Raw genomic sequence first — 19,208 nt, 5'->3', positions numbered from 1 at the left:
GTTGGCTGGTTGATTGATAATGACGTGCGCATTGAACGCGTCGCTTATCGATAAGGCAAAGTCGCGTCTCCCGTGCAGGCATCAGCTCTTGGCGACTATTCTCATACTATCAGTTCTCTTTCGACTTCTTGAAGTCTGTAGCTGGGCATTGTGTTCAAGATGTCCACTCTCAGCTTCACCTTCTCGCCAGAGGCCACGACTAAGGTCCACGATGCCCTGATATGTTTGGCCAAGTTTGGTGAAACGGTGTGTATGGAAGCTCGTGGCGACATGGTAAGTGCATCTATAGCCTACGATATGTTTTGTCTATCCACTGACCACTGACAGCTCACACTTACTACTCTGAATTCTTCCAGAACATCGTATGCGTCGTTCTCTCTGGACGCCAAATCCTTCTTCCTATCATATAATTTTGGTCTCGGCCAAGGGGCTAGATTCACATGCCAGCTCTACAATAAGGTTGGTCGTGAGCGTATAGAATATTGCAACCATGACTGACCAGTGCGAAGGCTCTTCTCGCCGTATTCAAGACGCGCATGTCGGATCCTCGTGGTGGCGATACCTCGATAGACCGATGCGAGGTCAGTGTGGAAGACAAGCCAAATAAGGTGCATTGCCGTTTGGTTGTCAAAATGGTGTGCAAGCATGGTATGTGACAACAAATTTGTGCTAAAATCGATCATACAGCTGATCAATCACTAAGGCGTGACTAAAACTTACCGTTTGACCTACGAATCTGTGGAAGTCTCACACGCACTCTTTGATAAATACAACGCACCAAACGGCTGGAAGATCTCATCTCGTATACTGCGAGAGTACATTGAATATTTTGGAACCAAAACAGAACAGCTCGATCTTCTGGTAAAGGAGGGAAAAGCAATCTTCACAAGTTTCACAGAAAAGATCATGGATGGTAAAGGTACGATGATTTCTGTCATGAAAGCAGGCATTTTGTTGACTCGTGTCCTAGAAATACTCAAGCAACCTTTGGAAACAGCCATATCGCTACATATACAGGACTTCGACGATTTTCATGCTGAGGAGGATGTTCACATTGTCATCAATGTCAAAGACTTCAAGGCCATTGTAACACACGCAGAGACTCTAAAAGCCCCGATGTGTGCACAGTTCTCTCGCCCCGGAAGACCGCTGCTGTTCAGATATACTGAAAAGGGACTGACCTGTGAGTTCATCCTCATGACAACCGGAATCGCCCAGAGCGCACCTCCCACAACAGCACCGAGAGTTGCATCAACCCGTCCCAGTGGACAACCTTGTAGGCAAGCCTCTAGGCAACCCTCAACTGTGTCGCTCCGACCATCGAGACAATCTACAGTAGATGCAGATGCGTCCACTAGACAGCCATCAATGGCACCAGATATGTCTTCGAGGCAGTCTTCTCACGTTCCTGTACAAACTATTGAAAGCCGGAACACAGAGATGGCACCTCCGCCAAGACCTGTGGTTGTTAACGGTCTACGTGACCGCAGGGCTTTGGGCAGTCTCGGGCGCCAAACATCTCAAGCAACGACATCACCTCATGATGCGGATTCCACCAGCCTGTTCGTGTCACAGAACGACGAAGATGATGGTAGATGGGAACCGCCAAACCTGGACGAAGAGCCTGACGAGATGCTGGGATGGGACACAACTGCGGATCTCGTGAGTCAGAGAGCTGGCGATCCTGTCGAAGCATACTAACATTCCCCAGATTGGCAATTTCCATCCTACCGTTCGCGATGCCATCACTCATGAGCCACCTCCACTCAGCCAAAGTCTCAACAGAAGCACGCAAGGCTTGCCACCCACACAAAGGCTTTCTCAGGTAATTCAATCGCGCTGTGTCTGTTTCGCTAGCTGACTGGTGTTGAAGATGAACGGCCTGTTTGACTGAGGCATGTTGTACCACACAACAAGATTGCTGCCGGAATAGTGTGATGCTCACGAGGTAACGATCCAACTCGTTGCGCAGCCGGCACCGATGTGTTGGACATTGCTCTCTGTCTCGAGCTCATTCCATCGACCTTTGACGTCGCGTTGCTCGTCAGTGGGTAAGCCGCAATTACCATGTTCGCCCCAGCCCCAAGCTAAAACTTTGCCAGAAGTCGTCAACACGAGCATGTGCTCGCTACCAGCAGCCATAGCAGCCACTGACATATCCGCTGGAGGGAGCTGTCCATGATCATCTCTACCCCAAGCCACGAGACTATTGTTAGATAGTAGAGCATAAACTCCGCCCCATGTGGCTTGTACATCTGACCAGTCTCTGAGTATCTGAGGCGTGGTTGACTTGATGTTGAATCTGTCACGTTTCGCCAGACCGATAAGTTGTAGCTCGCCATCTGCAGGATCGCCGAAAAGGCATGTAAAGTCTTTGCCACAGACGGCGCGAGCTACTGGAAAAGAAACATCATCAAATTTGCGCGGCTGCCAGACAATACCCAGAGGACTACCCAACTGACCATTTTGTCCATTGCCCCAGCCATAGACATCTCCGTTAGATAGTACTACTACAACATGACCCATGCAGGCGGCCAAATCAACGATCTGCGTGCCAGTGGGCGGGAAATCTTTAATCGTTCTTGGCGAGTGTGCTTTTGTCATGTTTTTTCCGAGTCCCAACTCTCCTTTGGCACCGCTTCCACATACATAGACTGGGCCGAGAGCAGACGCAAACATTGAAGCATCCCAAGTAGATCCGATAAAATCTATTTTGGGTAGTGTTGGGGAGACGAAAGAATTGATCGAGGATGTTTCCACAGGAAGCGCACACCTCCCATCCTCATTTTGACCAGTAGCATAGATAGTACCAGATCTTGTGAGGACCAAGGTGTGGTTTCCACCAGCTTTAATGGAAATAATTGGGGCGTCGAGCTTGCTGGTGTCGACAAGTGACGGCAAAGAGAGGTCATCATCGTGGCCAAGTCCTAGTTGAGACGAGCCATTCGAGCCCAGAGCATAGACGTGCATCACCAGAATTGTTCAGCGTCAAAGGGCAGTGATAAAGATTAGTGCCACTTGTTGATCGAGTGAGTAGGACGGAGTTGAAGGATGCCAAGCATTAAGGCATTCCCGGAGGGCAGGAGCGCGCGGCTTATTTTCGGCAAAGCGAGCACTCGCACTCGCGGCGTCGAAAATTCGCAACACGCACCCGCCCTTCTGAAGACCCGAGAGAGACCTTTTCCGCGCCGACCGACCAGACGACTTTTCGACAACTCCACATAACCATCGCCACCATGTCGTCCTCCCAGAGCGTCCAGTGCTTCGGCAAGAAGAAGACCGCCACCGCTGTCGCCCACTGCAAGCAGGGCCAGGGCCTCATCAAGGTCAACGGCCAGCCCATCTCGCTCGTCCAGCCCGAGATCCTTAGATTCAAGGTCTACGAGCCTGTCCTCATCCTCGGCCTCGACAAGTTCGGTATGCGACCACCCACCTCCCGGAAAGACAGAAAGAGCAATGGATGAAAGAGCTTGGGAAGACATGGAAATGGGATCGGACACATTGCACGCGGCTTGGACCATTATCAGGACAAATTGCTGACAGGATCTTCTTCTACAGCCGGTGTTGACATCAGAGTCCGCGTCACCGGTGGTGGTCACACCTCCCAGGTCTACGCTATCCGCCAGGCTATTGCCAAGTCCATCGTACGTTTACACTTTTCTTGCAAAGACAACACCCATCCCGCTTCGACCGCGAAACAGAAAGAGAAGGAAGTCGACAAAGGGAACACCGAAACCACTACAATCCATCCGCCATGATTCGCGCGACACGTCTTGAACAACACACGAATGGAATCCAATACTAACGCGTCTCAAGATCGCCTACTACCAGAAGTTCGTCGATGAGCACAGCAAGAACCAGCTCAAGCAGGCCCTCGTTGCCTACGACCGCACACTCCTCGTCGCCGACAACAGAAGATGCGAGCCCAAGAAGTTCGGTGGTAAGGGTGCCCGCTCGCGCTTCCAGAAGTCCTACCGTTAAACAATTCTCCTTTGCTGGGGAAGCGTTTACGGTGTGTGGCTTTCGCATTTGGTGGCCTTCGACTCTGGGGTTGCTGGGGGTTGTGATATTCCCTCCATGGCGCGCGTGTGAAAGGGAAAGGGAAATGTTCAAAGGGAATCCAAAACTTTTCATGATGGCATAGGCAAGATTATTCCAAAAGCGATATTTTTGCTGTTGTCCAGCTCCAACAACCCGATCACATCCCTGCGCACCATGCAGCCTCTCCACCGTCGTTAGCGAGCCAGAAAGAGAAAACGAAAAAATCGCTGTTGTGTTGTCGAAAAGCAAGCAAAACAAAAACGAGACAAAGACCTTTTTATCATCCTTTCGCGTCATGACTGCAACGCGCCTTAATGGGTTTTACATTGATTACATGATAGAGCTGATTGACTTTGCCCTTGTACTTTACAGCACTTCTAAGGCCAGTAGTTACTTCTCTGGGCTTGTCTGCGCCACCGTTCAACACCCCACCTGTTCCCATCAATGCCTGTTCGGATCTGCTCTCCGAGCATTGCTCGACCGCCATGTGTACCCTACCCTGTCTCACTCCAAGCTAACCGTAGGCCCGCTAATCTGGTAGACCAGACTGTGATTGCGAAGGCACGGCGGTGAAGAGAGCGAAGGGGCTGCGTAGTCGTGGCTCAACTACCGTGCTAGAAGCGACAAGGCTGCCTCAAGATGATAGCAAGAAGCTCTTCTCGTAGATGTGATGTTTTGGTTGTTCGGGAATGATTGAATAGCATCTTCAACCCTCGTCGGCTGTCGATTCATCTTGTGAATTGTTTGCTCCATCCATTTGAGCAGTGGGAGAGCGTGTCGAAGCACCAGCACCATTCATGCTCCTTCTGTTCTGGGTGGCTGCTTTCTCACCTACTGGCGGAGCATCTTTCCAGTCTTTCTTGCACACCGGACATCTTTCGTTGTTGTTCTGTGCTCTAAAAGCCATGCGTTTGCAATGGGTGTGTAACCGACCCGTGCAGTCGAGATCGGGACATCGTTCTCCCTATTTCAAGCAGTTAGCAATGTCGAAATTTTGTTGTATGAGTGTCGCGATATTACCATGGTGATTATAGCCTTGCAAGCCGAGCAGTTCCTTATCCTTTCATCTTCTTCATCGTTGTACGTTTCGACGAGCCATGCACGCAATTCCATGAGAGCACGCGGAGTCAGCGTGTAGAAGTCTCTCTTGCTGAGTTCAAACCAGCCCTCGTCAACCATGGCCTGCAGCATCCTCTGAGCCGACGACATGGTCAGACTCTGGGCCTGTGCGCCTTGTGTCGCATCAACATGCTGAGTCTGACCAGTTGGGGCCTTTGCAAGCCTCACGGCTTCGGTAGAGCGGACGGCAAGCACTTCACTGCGATAGGTATTATTCGTCTCGAACATGGCATCGAGACAACGTTTCACAAAGGCGATCTCATCGGGTGTGTGGGTGGTTGCAAGCTGAGTGATCGAGTCCGAAGAGACATTCACCAGAGCGTAGATGCGGGTGCGGTCGTGTTGAGACAGAGTGTCACGGATCTCGAGGTCGAAGGGAGAAATGGCGGCATTGGTCACATTGACGAAGGTCGAGAAGTCTTGTTCGGTAATGTCGGCAGGTTGGACATCGCGGCCATCTTGTGCTGCTACCTGTCAGTCTGGTGTGTTGGGAGCGCGTGAGAGGCTGGTCACCTTGAGCATTCTTAATTGCTGCAAGGACCGGCCTGGCTTGTTCGAAAGTAAGAGTGGCGCGTGACAAGAGGGACTGTAAGAAGGCACGGTGGCTGTTGTTGTACACTTCGTCGCTCTCGCCGTTGTCCGACATGTTGACAGAGTGTCGATGGGAAATGCACGAGGAGCGACTTCCGGGAAGACGCGTCTCAATCTTGGCCGCGTCGCTTGCGCCTCGTCACACTTCCGTTCTTGCCCAACTTCGACTTGCATTGCCACGCGACTTGCTCGTTATCCCATCTGCATTCAACAACAGGTAAGTGTTTGCTAGCGCTGTCCTTCATTGATGTCCATTTGTCTTTGTGTCCCATGTACTACCTATGAATTATAACCATGTCACTCAATCACCCAACTGCCTTCAACATGCAGTCCTTTACCCACCCTTTGCTATTCGACACGCGTCAGATCGAGAAGAGCAAGCAAACCAAACTCTTCAGTGGATTGGATACATCACGCAATGCCCACGCTGTACTCAACCATAAACACAGATCAAGACGATCTAGACCCTTCACTGTTCCCGCCTTCACTCTCCCTTATCGCACTATCACTATGAATAATGCCAATGATAAATCAACAAACACTGAACCACGAAAGAAAAAAGGCCATCAGAAGCTGAAAGTCAAGGAACCGAAGGCTAAGAAGAGCAAGAGCTTTCACTCTGATCGTCTCACAACCCACGACAAGAGTAACAACAAATTAAGTCTGCCTCGTCAGCTGTCTCTCGCACACCACTCACGAACCATGGACAATCCCAAGACAAACGAACCCGGAATCTCCGAGAGAAGGGGTATCAGATGGGTGTGTGAAACTATCGTTCATCATTCTCAAAGATCAGACACTTACTTCTTATCAGCTTCCACACCAACTTGAGCTTGAAGAGCCAACCTCAACCTTGGTCCTGACCGGCTCGAAAGGACAATTCGTTGACATCCGCATCTTCTGCAAGCAAGGAGACACATTGCCTAACGAAGGTGAGATTCAGATACGCAGTTCACTTGCTTCAACATCTCATTTTGAATTCTGGATCTAACCATTTCGCAGGCGGCCCATCACAATTGCTCGACTGGGGTATTGCCGGCACTTCCACGAGCACCATCATCAACGAACCTTCGTTAGATCACCCCTCCAACCCAGCGCCACCATCAGATGGAACTTCGAGAGCCGTCTGTCACTCCACATTCTCTCACTGGCTCGACAGTCGTACCGATACCCCTGGACCTGATCAAGGTGACATGTATCCACAAACTGACAACACAACTCTTGAGCTGGGCTCAATGTACAATCCACTTACCAAGTCGGAGCAAGCCTACGAAGAAGTGTGGGCCGACTACGGTGCCTCTGCTGTGGATGGAAAGCGATGGAGCGTTGTGATTGATCTTGAAAATCACGAGCACAACGCTAAAGGAAGAGTTGTTCGTGTGGGCGAGCACTGTCAAGCTATCCTCAAGGTTGGTGAACAAGTCACCGTTGAACGCTGGAGGTTCGAGTTGCCAGACAAGGATGGCAAAGGTAATTGGAGACGCCTTGCCAGATTGGGCGATCTGTTCCTGCCTGTCTCGTTGGTCTTCACCCCTGAAAGCATCGCTGAGGGTAACACTCTGACTTATGGAGAGTACAAGTGGACAGTCAAGGAGGTTTACTCTTGGTAAGCGCCCCGAGAGGACGAAGTAACCATGTTTTTCCATGCCAAGCGGAGAACGTCACCTGGGACAGGAGCTTCTTGATTCTATGTAGCATAGTCAATCGAAATGTCATCTGACTCAACAAACAACAGCTGTCTCGTTGCAGAATTTCAAGAAGACGCCTTCAGTCGTGCAGTCAGGGTCACACTGGTAGCCGAGATGTCGCACATTGATGACTTCCTGGAAGGCGGACCAGCTTTGCTAGTTTGTATTACAAAGCTAGAGAAAATTCTGCATTGGATGGATCATGCTGGTGAGTCATTGTACGTCCATACAATGATTTGTTTCTATACTGTTTACTGTGCTTGAAGTGCTGCTAATGATCATGTCAAGTTACATCGGATCGAAATCATGCAACCACCCTCCTCTACTCATGCTCTCCTCACCACATCTCGACCTCTGCATCCTACGATACCACTCAAGTGATCTTCTTTCCAATAGCCTCGGCCTCCTGTCTCAACTTGGCAGGAATAGGTAGACCCTTCTTCTTTCTCTCCTGAATCTCCGACATGATCTCCTCGACCATCTCGTCCCAAGCACGACCGGGATCATCAGGCAAGCCAAGTGTTGGACTTCTGGCTTCCTTCTCTAGACTCTTGCGCACTTGTTCTTCGCTAGGCTTGGAGTGCTTCTTAACCTTTTGCTGCAAGAACTGCTTTCCGGGCGTGAGCAGGAAGAGGGATGACGCGCTCACGGCAATGATCGTGTAGAAGTAGACGCGCTGCCAGACTAGAAGAGAGGAGCTGAAGCTGAGGAAAATGAAGGGGGCGACGGTGAATGAGAAGGCGAGTTGTGTAACAAGCCAGGTAAAGACATCGTAGTAACGTTTAGAGGGAAGCTCTTTGGTGCCATCTGCGCTCATGAAGAAGGGACGGATCAAACGTCGTGAATCTAGTTCAACAAAGTCAGCATCATTGTTTTTAGACATCTGAAATGTAGAAGACTCACTCTTTGCGGAATTCTGGACGAAGCTGGCGAGCACAAAGGCAAGATAGTATCCAGGATAGAATCCATGCCAGAATGCACTGGTAACAAAGGTAGCCATACTCGCTCTGAACCCAGGCTTCTTGCCCTTGGGTGTAACACGCAGATATACGTAGTTCCTCAACCACATGTTGGTGTTGATGTTCCAGTTTCCAAGATAGGCGTGGCTGTTCTGGGCCAGTTCAATAGCAAGAGGCTTTACATTTTGCAATCTGTTCCAATCGGCCTTTCCTGTCTTTGGGTCGATACCCTTGAAGCCAATTCCGGAGAGGATACAAGCTCCCTCTGTAAGCGACCAAACGCCGTAGTACTTCATGCGAGTGGTTAGACCCAGCATGTGCATAACCCAGACGCGGCGGAAAATACCATACTCCTTGTAGCCGTCAGACAGCAAGAAGTCTGGGTAGTAGTAGCCCGAGAACTGCAGGAAGGCAAGAATCCAAAGAAGTCCATAGGCGGCTTTCCATGCTGCTGGCGTACCACTGCGTGGGATCTTGCGTTGCTTGCGAGTAGGAGGCGCCTTGGATGGGTCAACGCCAGCAGGAAGCTCGAACATGGTAGTCTCGATCCATCTTCTGTAATCAACATAATCAAAAGCAGGACCGGCAAAAAGCGAGGGGAAGAAGAGTACAAAGCCAGCATAATCAAGCAGGCCAGGCAATTTTCGTAGAGCACGATCTTTCTGGTGGTCGGTCAGGGTCGCCTCAGGAAGAGATCCGTCGTAGACATTCCAGCAAAAGGCCGTCAACTTCATGACCAAGACCATCTGGGCACCCGTGATATCGACCGAGCTAGGATCGTCGGCCATTTGTCGATAGATGTGATTGACAGACATGTGACCCATGAGAAACACGAAACCAACCCATGGCATGTATGGACCCTGGATATATGCTGCAATCAAGTATGCACCCACAGAGCTGATCAATATGGTACGCAGACCAGCCCACAAGTCAAAGAGGCCGACCAAGTAGAACATCGACACTCTGTAGAAGTCAGCCACGTATCCTGGTGACTACATTGTAGAGACGCATACGCAATGATGAATGCATTCTTCCGTGCAGGCTTCGAGTCGGGTATACGTTTGAGTACTCCGGCCAAAGGATACGACAGCAGGAAGGAGCATATGAGTTTCACTGTGTGTCATCAGTCGTTCTGACATCGATACAAGTCCTACGAAAACTCACACTCGTCGGGCGCTGCACCCAATTTGCCAGCTGCGTAGACAAACGCTATAGCTAGTCAGTAGAGCCACTCTAACCATCGGCAGCGGCCGTGCAGTACTCACGGACATTGATGTACGGTAACATCATCAGATTCACTCGGTGAAGATCTCACAGAGCGGATCTCAGGTGGACAGAACGGAGTGTGGTATGTTCAAGGAGAAGTGATTCAAAGGCCCAAGAAGTTTGGCTTCTTGCACACGTGGATAGGTCGCTTGGTGTCTCGAAATGACGTAGCACAAGCTTATACTGCATGTGCACAAATGTGTGCATATTACACAAGAACAACAGATTTCACTTGAGCGATAGATATTTCATGTCAATTAAATGTTCAAGGAGTAGAAAAGGGTGAAAGCACAACATGCTCATATGCGACTATACACGCTCGGCAACTTTGCCAATGCAATGCATGAAGCAGTACTTTCATAAGTATCTCTATGGGAAGCCTCGGTCAACATGGCTCTTTCTGCGGGCAGCGCCTCTCATTGCTCTCCAATGTCTCTGTCTGCGCTTCTTGCTCTGTGGAAGAAAACTGCTTCATGCGTCAAATGAAGGACCACTGCCCTTCGGTCGGATAAAGCAAAGATTAGGGAAGTCGTGAGGGCGAGACGTTTAGCGGCCCTTGGCGACTCTGGAGACGATGCTCTCATACTCGATGTCATCGGGGTCGTTGGCCTGAATGTCGGCGGCGAGGCCGTTGAGGGCGCGCTTGATGGCCTCCTTGGAAGATGAGTACATCATGCGGGGCTAGAAACGAACGGGTTAGCATGGGTGTGTGTGACAGTTGAGAAGCAGGAAAGCGCTCACGTATTGCGATGCATCATCGGGGACCCAGGCGATGAAGGTGATCTTGCTTCTGCACGTAGGCGTCAGTATATGGCGACGAGGCGATGGGAGTCGGGGGTGACGCACCTCTTGCCCTCGCCAGCAGTGTCGTACTCGACGTCGTAGACAGCGTATCTGCCACCGATACCCTCGTTTCCTCTTCGGTCCTTGCTCTTTGCGTTGAGGAGCTTCTCACGGAAGACGGAGTAGTTGGCCTCGGTGGACGAGTCTTCGACGACAATCTCCTTCCAGTCGTCCGAGATCTTGTAGATGATCCACTTGGTCGACTTGCCGAGCTTGAGGTCGTTGAATGCGGTGATGCACTCGGGCGCAACGGAAACACTACGTCAGGTCGTTAGCGCCATGCTTCGTACATTGGGCTGCAGTCAGGGCGAGCGTGATGGGTGGGAGTGAGCATACCCGGATTGGGCCTGGAGGATACCGTGTCAGTGCTGAATCGAGTTGCGAGTCGCCGAGAAACATACCATGTTGATTATGTGTCTAGCAGTTACAACACACGACGGTGGCTGTTAGAGCGGTGTCAGCCATCAGTTAAGTAGCGCCGAGCTGAGGCAACCAGATTCGCAACAACAGCACATTGGCACGACAGGCAGCCATTGTACGCGTGGACAAAGACAGGGCGACGACATACCAATTAAGACAATGGTTCGGAGAAGTTGGGCGTTGTGTTGTGGTAGACAACAAGTGGTGCTGGTGAGCTAAGTGCCCCTCCCGCTTGGCCCCGTTCTCTCCGCGACTTCCTCCCTTACCACAAACACGTGACCATGACGTTTCCGATTCAGCCTTGTTCTGTTCGACTTTCACATGTAATCTCAGACCTGTTCGCACAGTCTATGAATCTTTCAAAGGCCCCATACGACAGTGCGGTGGAGCACAGGTAAAATGAGAGATGTGTTTTGATTCGTACAAATACATATAACCAACCCCATCCTTCTGCTATGCAATCTAAGAGAGGAGAAATCTTTGCACATTAACAACAAGGCAGAAATGCCACAGGGCTTTTAGCTACAATACATAGAAACATGAGCGCCCTAAGAGGCTAAAGGAAATTTGGGTATCATCGGGTCTTCAAGCTGCGATTGGCTTAGAACATGCCACCGCCCATACCGCCGCCCATGCCGCCCATGCCGCCCATAGGAGGCATGGCAGGGCCGCCCTTCTCTTCGGCCTCGACGATGGCGACCTCGGTGGTACCAAGGAGCGAGGCAACACCCGAAGCGTCTCTGAGACCAGTGCGCACAACCTTGAAGGGGTCGAGGATACCGGCGGCGATCATGTCGACGAACTCGCCCTTGGCGCTGTCGAAGCCCTTGTTGAAGTCCTGGCCGTACTCGTCCATAATCTTGCCAACGATAACGCTGCCCTCAGCACCGGCGTTCTCAACAATGGCACGAGCGGGACGGGTGATGGCGTTCTTGACGATGCTGATACCGAGCTGCTGGTCGAAGTTGGCGGGCTTGAGGTCGTTCAGGGCGTTGGCGGCGGCCTTGATCATGGCAGTACCACCACCGGGGAGAATACCCTCCTCGACGGCAGCGCGGGTGGCGTTGAGAGCGTCAACGAGACGGTCCTTCTTCTCGCCAACCTCAACCTCGGAGGAGCCACCAACCTTGATGACGGCAACACCGCCAGAAAGCTTGGCAAGACGCTCCTGGAGCTTCTCCTTCTCGTAGTCGGAAGTGGTGGGGTCGCTAATGACACCACGAATCTGCTCGCAGCGCTGAGCAACCTGGTCCTTGCTGCCCTCACCGTTCAGGATGACAGTGTCCTCCTTGGTGATGGTGATAGAGCCAGTGGAACCGAGCATCTCGGGAGTGGCCTTGTCGAGCTTGATGTCGAGCTCATCGGTGAAGACGGTGCCGTTGGTCAGGACAGCAAGGTCACCAAGGATAGACTTGCGGTTGTCACCGAAGCCGGGAGCCTTGACAGCAGCGACCTGGAGCTGGCCGCGGAGCTTGTTGAGAATGCAGACAGCAAGAGCCTCACCGTCAATGTCTTCGGCAATGATAACAAGAGGGCGACGGAGCTGCTGGGAAGCCTCGAGGGCAGGGACGATGTCCTGAACAGCCGAGATCTTCTTCTCAGAGAGGAGGATGAGGGGCTTCTCAAACTCAACCTTCTGCGACTTGGTGTCGGTGATGAAGTAAGGCGAGATGAAGCCGCGGTCGAACTTCATACCCTCAGTAATCTCGAGCTCGTCCTCAATGGTCTTGCCCTCCTTGACGGTGATGACACCCTCCTTGCCAACCTTCTCCATGGCGCTGGAGAGGAGAGCACCGATGTGGGTGTCGCCGTTGGCAGAAATAGTAGCGACCTGAGCGATCTCAGTGCTAGTGGTGACATCGCGCTTGTGCTTCTGGAGGTACTGGATGACGGCCTCGGTGGCGGACTGAATACCGCGTCTCAGATCCATGGGGTTGCATCCGGCGGCAACGTTCTTGACGGTCTCGGAGAAGATGGCGCGGGCGAGGACGGTGGCGGTGGTGGTACCGTCACCAGCAACCTCGTTGGTCTTGCTGGCAACATCCTGGAGGAGGCGGGCTCCAAGGTTCTCAAACTTGTCCTTGAGGACAATGGCCTTGGCGACAGTGACACCGTCTGACAAAAGCGTTAGCTACCAATTGCGCGTTTGCGGCTCTTGTACGGTGGAAGTGTGTGTACCCTTGGTGATCTTTGGCGAGCCGTAGCTGGACTCGATGAGGACGTTGCGACCCTTGGGGCCCAGAGTAGTGGCGACAGCTCTAGCGAGAGTGTCGATACCGTTGAGCAAAGCCTGTCTGCCCTCGACACCGAACTTGAGCTCCTACAAAGAGATGTTAGTTGGAGCCATACGCCAGCATCATCGTAGTCTCGTACCTTGTGTGCGAAACGCTGCTGTTGCAGAGAGACGGAACGGAGCTTGGAGGCCGAAAGAGCAGAAGCCCTGGCACGAGAGGTAAAAGCGCGCTGCATGTTGGAGGCAAATGAACAAAAATGCAAAGAAATCGATATGAACCCTTTTGCTCCTGTTACTCCGCAAAGCAAATGGCGGAAGATATAAGAAGGGGAGAAACGGTGACGAGATGTGTGGTATGTCAGGTTGGAAAAATATACTACACGTCGGCGAGCTTGTCCGAGGTTACCAGCACTTCTGAAGTTCTGGATGCTTCGTTGTGGCCCGTGTCCTTGTCATCCCGGTGCCGGCATCTCTATCTCTTTCTCCCTCCTGGATATTCGTACCTAGTTACACCTACCTCATCATACTTGTGACAATTATGTACTGAGGTATTCGTTCTGATCAGGCAGTATTAATCATGCGGTATGGCAACGGTGCTACCAACCACCATGCATCGAATGTGACAGACAGAGACATCGCCATCGTGTCGGGGTTACATATCACAAAAAGCAACGCTTCAGGTAATGCATTCCTCGTGCTCCCAAAGGCCGCTTCGAGATGTTGCAGTTAGCTGTACCGGCTTCTCTGTAACATGTTTCAGTTTCGTCTTTGCTGCGAAGAGCTCTCGTTTGCGTCTCTTTGACAGTCGCCAAATCTCATTCTTTGTCTTTCAATTCACGTTTGCGGCCACCCTCGTCATTTCTCTTCTTCATTACTTCACGTCTTCCCATCACCCTAGTCTCACGTCGCACATGTCAATCCTCAACACGGTTGCTGAAAGAAACCACCACCCTTGAGACTTCTCTCGTGCTTGATCCGGCGCAATGCAATTGAGAGGCCTTCATTATCGTCAGAGCTGTCCGGGAGGCGCCTACTATGTCTGTCAGAATGGATTCAGAGGATGTTGTTCCATCGACCCTTGCAACCCAGACGCCACATGTCCAGACACTATCCGCACCATGTCTACCTCTCCAATCACTACAAGAAAGCCAACTTCAACTCCCTCACAGACTGCAACCTCGACCTCCACACCAAGCGTCACTGTGTTTTCAACTAGCTCAACATCCTCGTCGCGACTAACATCTTCATCGTCAACCAGTGCCACATCGACCAGCGTATTGCCAACCGCGACAAGCCTTACATGTCCTGCGGCAAATGGCACCCAATATGTCGACACTAATCGAGTCCAGTACTCCATCCGCTGCAACGCCGACAACTCTTATGCTTCCTTCAACTCTTCGAACATCGCCACAGGAGGATTCAGCAAGTGCTTCCCAGCCTGCGATGACTTCACGGCCTGCGCAGGGTTCACTTTCGTAGGGACCGACTCTGGGATTTGCTACTTCAAGTCGAATCTTCCCGACGATGATTACTCAGGCACGGCAGGAGGCAATTACGTGACAGTAGCCCTGTTGAATCGGGATGCCCAAGTTGATCCGCCTGCTGATGCCCTGCCGACTACCTCTTCCGACACTACGGATGAATTTAATGGCCCGCCAATTGGTGCTATCGTTGGCGGTGTAATTGGCGGCGTGGCTCTTCTCATCCTTCTTGCGCTGCTCATATTCGTTTGCTTGCGCAGAAGGCGGAGACAAAAGGAAGAGATCGAGTCAGCAACGCAAAGATTCCCGCAGGGTGCATACGTGCCCCAGCCGAAGAGTGATGCGCCATTCGCTGCTCTTGGAGGTCAGTCAAAACGAATTACTCAGATGATATGTGCTGACTTGTACGCAGGCTTCTATCGAGGACGATCTGCAGATGCAGCAACAACAAAACAAGCACCGCTGGACGAGTCCCAACTCGCCAGAGAAGACTCCGCAAATGGGTTTCTGGCGGCGAAGTACGATAAGCCAGTACCGATACCGGCCGATTATAGCACAAATGGTCCGGCTGAGGTAGAGGGCAGACCAATATATCCTTCGGCTGATGTTGGTCCGGCTCCAGTTGAAATGGATGCAAGTCCCATCATGTCACCCAAAACACCAATGTCGCCACGGGTTGATGAGTCGCCTGTTTTAGGGCGATATGCCTCAACTGCCCTGACTAGTCGCGGGCAAGGCAATTTTGCAGACGACTTACGCAAGAGACGGCATAGTCGACACATCATGAGTTGGAACAATTACGATGATAGAAGTGCCATATCGCCACCCTATTCCATGACCATGTCGCCAAGGATTGGCTCTCCCGATGTGAGTCCCTTGGTGAACAGCTCACGAGATTCGACCGCGAGCAAGCCACCACCCGAGAGATACCGGGGTCATTTCACATAGCGGAGCGAGATCGAGCATCAAGGCTCTAGCACAGGGTTGCCTTGACCCAGTCTAACACCGATGGATGACGATCTGCTCAGAGAGAGCGTCACAATTCACTAGATATCAACGTACATATTCTTATCAAGTCCAAGCTGTATGCCTCGATCTTGAGCCTCAATAATACATGTCGCGACATTTTGACGTTATTTCGCCTATCTGGTCTCGCCTGGAGGCTGCATGAGGATCTGCAAATACGGCGAGCTTGTCTGCTTTTGATCCGGTCCTTGACGGGGTCAGCTCTTATCGTTCGTACTTGACTACCGAGACAGTTGCTAGGACAAGCCTTCGGTAAAAGCTTAACGAAAGGTCATTTACGCGGATAAGCATCTTGGTCAAGTGTCAAGCCAACTGGCTCCCGCCCATATCTTGACATGCACCACCGCATAGGGTTCGATACTAACCACGCCCACACCAGTGGTCGCCACACAAGATCTCCATGCGACGGACGTGGCCCAACCGCCTTCCTCGACCAGATCGCATCGCGCTCGTCATCGACGTGTCTGCTCACAATTGAATGTTCCGCCTTGACATGGTTACGTGACTACTGAGAGAGTACGATCTCGAAGTTTAGCCACGATATCTCGACTGGTGAGAGTACATCAGCTGCAGGCAAACCGGCTGTGGGTGAACTTACCAGCGGAACGTCAAGGCGGGGCGAGGTCCCATGCCGCGGCACAGTCGGCGACGTCGCGTGCTCTTATGAAGAAACATCCACTTTCTGCCTTCTGATCCGCCGGTGCTATCTTACCTTCTTGATTCGTACATCATCAAGTGACCGCTATTTCATCTACTGGAACTTAGGAGAAGGTTGACACGGGAACTCATTTGGGTAACTTCAAAGATTCCGCTCCCTAGCGATTCGATGGCGCCTCTGATCGTTCTTTCCTCCTTCCAAAGCGAGCACTAGCTGATATCTCGGTATGCTTTCGACCTTTATCGCCCCAGTGTCCATCTCTCGGGGCTGCAAAGTAGTCATATTGTCCGCATACAATATGCGGGACGATGTGACGGGTGGGATGTACAAACTATCCAGTGGTTCAGGGCAACATGGCCCCTGAACTATATTATCTCTAAAAGGCAGGAGAATTGTCTGCCAGTGGTGTATAAATATCCAGGTCGAGCGCCATACAGGTAAGGCATAACTCATCTTTCGACAGTCTTCGCTTTTGATTCTGTTGGAGGCATATTCTGTCTTCCGGGTTCTTATTTGTCACCATGCATCTTTCTCTGCTCAGCTTGAGCGTGTTGGTCTCTTATGTTCTCGCCTCTCCCACCGGCAACTATGTCGTTCACGAGAAGCGCGATGTTGCTCCTATGGGTTGGAACAAGGGCGAGCGCCTCAATCGTCGTGCTCTTATCCCCATGAAGATTGCTCTGACGCAACGCAACATCGATCAAGGCGCAGAGTACCTGAACGAAGTCAGTCATCCAGAGTCTTCCAAGTATGGTCAACACTGGACTGCACAACAGGTCGCAGACCACTTTGCACCTAGGTAAGCACCATCTTTCCGAAGCTACCTGAGAATCAGGCTCATGATATTGCAGTGACGAAACCATCTCCTCGGTAATGGACTGGCTTATGGCTGCTGGAGTATCTTCCGATAGTGTCAAGTTGAGTAAAGGCAAGAACTGGATCAACCTCGAGGCTTCGGTGGATCAAGCAGAATCTTTGCTTAACACGAAGTACCACGTGTATGAGCATGATGCCACTGGTCATCCTCACATTGGCTGCGATGAATACAGTCTACCCAAGCACCTCAAGGACCACATTGACTTCGTCACACCTTCTCTGCATTTCGACACCAGAGTCAGAGATCGCTCAGACAGACTGGACAAGCGTAATGTGACTCCCGAAACTGGCAAGGCAATTGGTCAGCCTGGTAGCTGGAGCACACCTCACCTGGGTAAATACATCAACAAGTCACAGTTCATCAAGGAGCTCGAACAGTGTGATGAGCAGATTACGCCCAACTGTCTCAAGGCCTTGTACAAGATTCCCAAGAGCACAGGCAAGAGCGTGAAGAACAGCTACGGTATCGTCGAATACACACCCCAGGCCTACGTACCATCTGATCTCGATCTGTTCTTTGCCAACTTCTCGGAGAAGCAAGTCGGAGATCGACCCATCACTGATTTGATCGACGGCGCTACTGTCCAGCAGACCCAGATGGGTTTCAACTACAACGGAGAGAGTAACCTCGATCTTGAATATGCCATGGCCCTTATCTACCCTGAGAAGGTCACTCTGTACCAAGTTGGTGACCTGGTCGAAGGCGCTTCCTTCAACAACTTCCTTGATGCCATCGATGCTTCATACTGCACATATGAGGGTGGCGATGATCCGTCTCAGGATGGTGTCTTCCCTGACACGGCCAGTGGAGGCTACAAGGGCAAGGAGGACTGCGGAACTTTTGCACCTGCCAAGGTTATCAGCACATCCTACGGATACAACGAAGCCGATCTCACACCATTCTATGAGAAGCGCCAGTGTGACGAGTATATGAAGCTTGGTCTGATGGGTACCTCAGTCCTTTACAGCTCGGGTGACTACGGTGTTGCGGGCAACAGTGGACAGTGCATCGCAGCCAACGGCACCTACAACTCCGGTGCGGATGGTCGTTTCAACCCTTCTTTCCCTGCCACTTGCCCCTATGTCACTGCTGTCGGAGCCACCCAAGTCATTCCTGGCACCAACATCATCACCTCCCTCGCCACCGGTACTCAACCTGAAGAGGCCTGCGAAACTGTCATCTACTCAGGTGGTGGCTTCAGCAACGTCTTTGATCTTCCCAGTTACCAGTCATCAGCTGTCAAGGGATGGTTCAAGAACCACCCTCCTCCATACGGCGCTGATCGCTTCAACAACACCCAGAAGACTCGTGGTTTCCCCGATGTTTCAGCCAACGGTGCCAACTATGTCGTCGCCATCGATGGAACCTTTGCCCTGGTCTACGGAACCTCCGCTTCTTCGCCTACCTTCGGTTCTATCCTGACCATAATCAACGAAAGACGTCTCCAGCTTGGCAAGAGCAGTATTGGTTTCATCAACCCAACCCTCTATGCCCACCCCGAAGTCATGAACGATGTCACTCAAGGAGGCAACCAAGGCTGCGGTACTGCCGGCTTTAGTTCTGCCCCTGGCTGGGATCCGGTCACCGGTCTTGGTACACCAGACTCGCTCAAGATGATGGCTCTGTTCTTGGCCTTGCCTTGATAGGTTGCAGATCTAGACGTGTATCATGAAATTTGCATTTTTCGTCTTTTCCCCCTTCCGCCGAAGCGTTCTCTGGTATTCTATCATAGATATAACGACAATATTACCTTTACAACCTTACACAAGTCTCATTTGATCCTGATCGTTGTGCTAAGAGTGACAAAAATCGAGAGGTAGAAGAAATGGCTCAATCGGGAAGGCACATCTTAGTCGATTGCTTATACCGCTCCTCCTTTCCTTGACTCTAACTTCCTGCTCCTCTCTTTATGTAGTCTCTGCAGGTTTATTACGAAGATCGGAGCTGAGAAGCCATGTACGAGTAGAGTATATTGATCCAGCAAGACCAAGATGGCATTGATCTGG

The 19,208-nt window shown here is 51.4% G+C and overlaps 10 protein-coding genes across 10 annotated transcripts; 5 read left to right on the top strand and 5 right to left on the bottom strand.

Annotated features, from left to right (window-relative positions):
- Positions 1–159: 159 nt before the first annotated feature.
- On the top strand, positions 160–1,701 carry AUEXF2481DRAFT_28833 (uncharacterized protein; the record flags this gene model as incomplete). Its single annotated transcript, XM_013489052.1, has 5 exons — positions 160–273; positions 328–459; positions 510–648; positions 704–919; positions 971–1,701. 5 exons carry the CDS (start codon positions 160–162, stop codon positions 1,699–1,701), a joined length of 1,332 nt encoding a protein of 443 aa, XP_013344506.1.
- A 147-nt stretch (positions 1,702–1,848) lies between these two features.
- Positions 1,849–3,103, bottom strand: AUEXF2481DRAFT_663865 (uncharacterized protein). Its single transcript, XM_013489288.1, has one exon. The coding sequence runs from the start codon at positions 2,968–2,970 to the stop codon at positions 1,942–1,944; it is 1,029 nt and encodes a 342-aa protein (XP_013344742.1). The 5' UTR covers positions 2,971–3,103; the 3' UTR covers positions 1,849–1,941.
- A 44-nt stretch (positions 3,104–3,147) lies between these two features.
- On the top strand, positions 3,148–3,981 carry AUEXF2481DRAFT_97105 (uncharacterized protein; the record flags this gene model as incomplete). Its single annotated transcript, XM_013489287.1, has 3 exons — positions 3,148–3,417; positions 3,559–3,644; positions 3,817–3,981. The coding sequence occupies exons 1-3, from the start codon at positions 3,237–3,239 to the stop codon at positions 3,979–3,981; spliced, it is 432 nt and encodes a 143-aa protein (XP_013344741.1). The 5' UTR covers positions 3,148–3,236.
- A 766-nt stretch (positions 3,982–4,747) lies between these two features.
- Positions 4,748–5,806, bottom strand: AUEXF2481DRAFT_4371 (uncharacterized protein; the record flags this gene model as incomplete). The annotated part of the gene is made up of 3 exons (XM_013488974.1): positions 4,748–5,005; positions 5,062–5,624; positions 5,674–5,806. The coding sequence occupies 3 exons, from the start codon at positions 5,804–5,806 to the stop codon at positions 4,748–4,750; spliced, it is 954 nt and encodes a 317-aa protein (XP_013344428.1).
- A 269-nt stretch (positions 5,807–6,075) lies between these two features.
- Positions 6,076–7,361, top strand: AUEXF2481DRAFT_28829 (uncharacterized protein; the record flags this gene model as incomplete). Its single annotated transcript, XM_013489051.1, has 3 exons — positions 6,076–6,510; positions 6,566–6,683; positions 6,754–7,361. 3 exons carry the CDS (start codon positions 6,076–6,078, stop codon positions 7,359–7,361), a joined length of 1,161 nt encoding a protein of 386 aa, XP_013344505.1.
- A 223-nt stretch (positions 7,362–7,584) lies between these two features.
- Positions 7,585–9,747, bottom strand: AUEXF2481DRAFT_107545 (uncharacterized protein). The gene is made up of 5 exons (XM_013489286.1): positions 9,664–9,747; positions 9,563–9,607; positions 9,412–9,511; positions 8,343–9,361; positions 7,585–8,285 (listed from the first exon to the last, which is right to left on the bottom strand). The coding sequence occupies exons 1-5, from the start codon at positions 9,686–9,688 to the stop codon at positions 7,813–7,815; spliced, it is 1,662 nt and encodes a 553-aa protein (XP_013344740.1). The 5' UTR covers positions 9,689–9,747; the 3' UTR covers positions 7,585–7,812.
- Positions 9,748–9,960: 213 nt separating this feature from the next.
- On the bottom strand, positions 9,961–11,106 carry AUEXF2481DRAFT_39202 (uncharacterized protein). Its single transcript, XM_013489129.1, has 6 exons — positions 11,076–11,106; positions 10,909–10,950; positions 10,844–10,854; positions 10,511–10,765; positions 10,406–10,454; positions 9,961–10,345 (listed from the first exon to the last, which is right to left on the bottom strand). Exons 2-6 carry the CDS (start codon positions 10,909–10,911, stop codon positions 10,211–10,213), a joined length of 453 nt encoding a protein of 150 aa, XP_013344583.1. The 5' UTR covers positions 10,912–10,950; positions 11,076–11,106; the 3' UTR covers positions 9,961–10,210.
- A 325-nt stretch (positions 11,107–11,431) lies between these two features.
- On the bottom strand, positions 11,432–13,553 carry AUEXF2481DRAFT_39200 (uncharacterized protein). The gene is made up of 3 exons (XM_013489128.1): positions 13,301–13,553; positions 13,106–13,247; positions 11,432–13,042 (listed from the first exon to the last, which is right to left on the bottom strand). The coding sequence occupies exons 1-3, from the start codon at positions 13,394–13,396 to the stop codon at positions 11,529–11,531; spliced, it is 1,752 nt and encodes a 583-aa protein (XP_013344582.1). The 5' UTR covers positions 13,397–13,553; the 3' UTR covers positions 11,432–11,528.
- A 725-nt stretch (positions 13,554–14,278) lies between these two features.
- On the top strand, positions 14,279–16,145 carry AUEXF2481DRAFT_4367 (uncharacterized protein; the record flags this gene model as incomplete). Its single annotated transcript, XM_013488973.1, has 3 exons — positions 14,279–15,005; positions 15,054–15,508; positions 16,047–16,145. The coding sequence occupies 3 exons, from the start codon at positions 14,279–14,281 to the stop codon at positions 16,143–16,145; spliced, it is 1,281 nt and encodes a 426-aa protein (XP_013344427.1).
- A 206-nt stretch (positions 16,146–16,351) lies between these two features.
- On the top strand, positions 16,352–18,966 carry AUEXF2481DRAFT_73220 (uncharacterized protein). The gene is made up of 2 exons (XM_013489215.1): positions 16,352–17,124; positions 17,177–18,966. Exons 1-2 carry the CDS (start codon positions 16,847–16,849, stop codon positions 18,843–18,845), a joined length of 1,947 nt encoding a protein of 648 aa, XP_013344669.1. The 5' UTR covers positions 16,352–16,846; the 3' UTR covers positions 18,846–18,966.
- The last annotated feature ends 242 nt before the right edge of the window (positions 18,967–19,208 follow it).

Source organism: Aureobasidium subglaciale (genome assembly GCF_000721755.1).
Source record: "Aureobasidium subglaciale EXF-2481 unplaced genomic scaffold scaffold_8, whole genome shotgun sequence".
In the NCBI taxonomy this organism is placed as follows: Eukaryota; Fungi; Ascomycota; class Dothideomycetes; order Dothideales; family Saccotheciaceae; genus Aureobasidium; species Aureobasidium subglaciale.
This window is presented reverse-complemented; position numbering and strand designations above follow the sequence as displayed.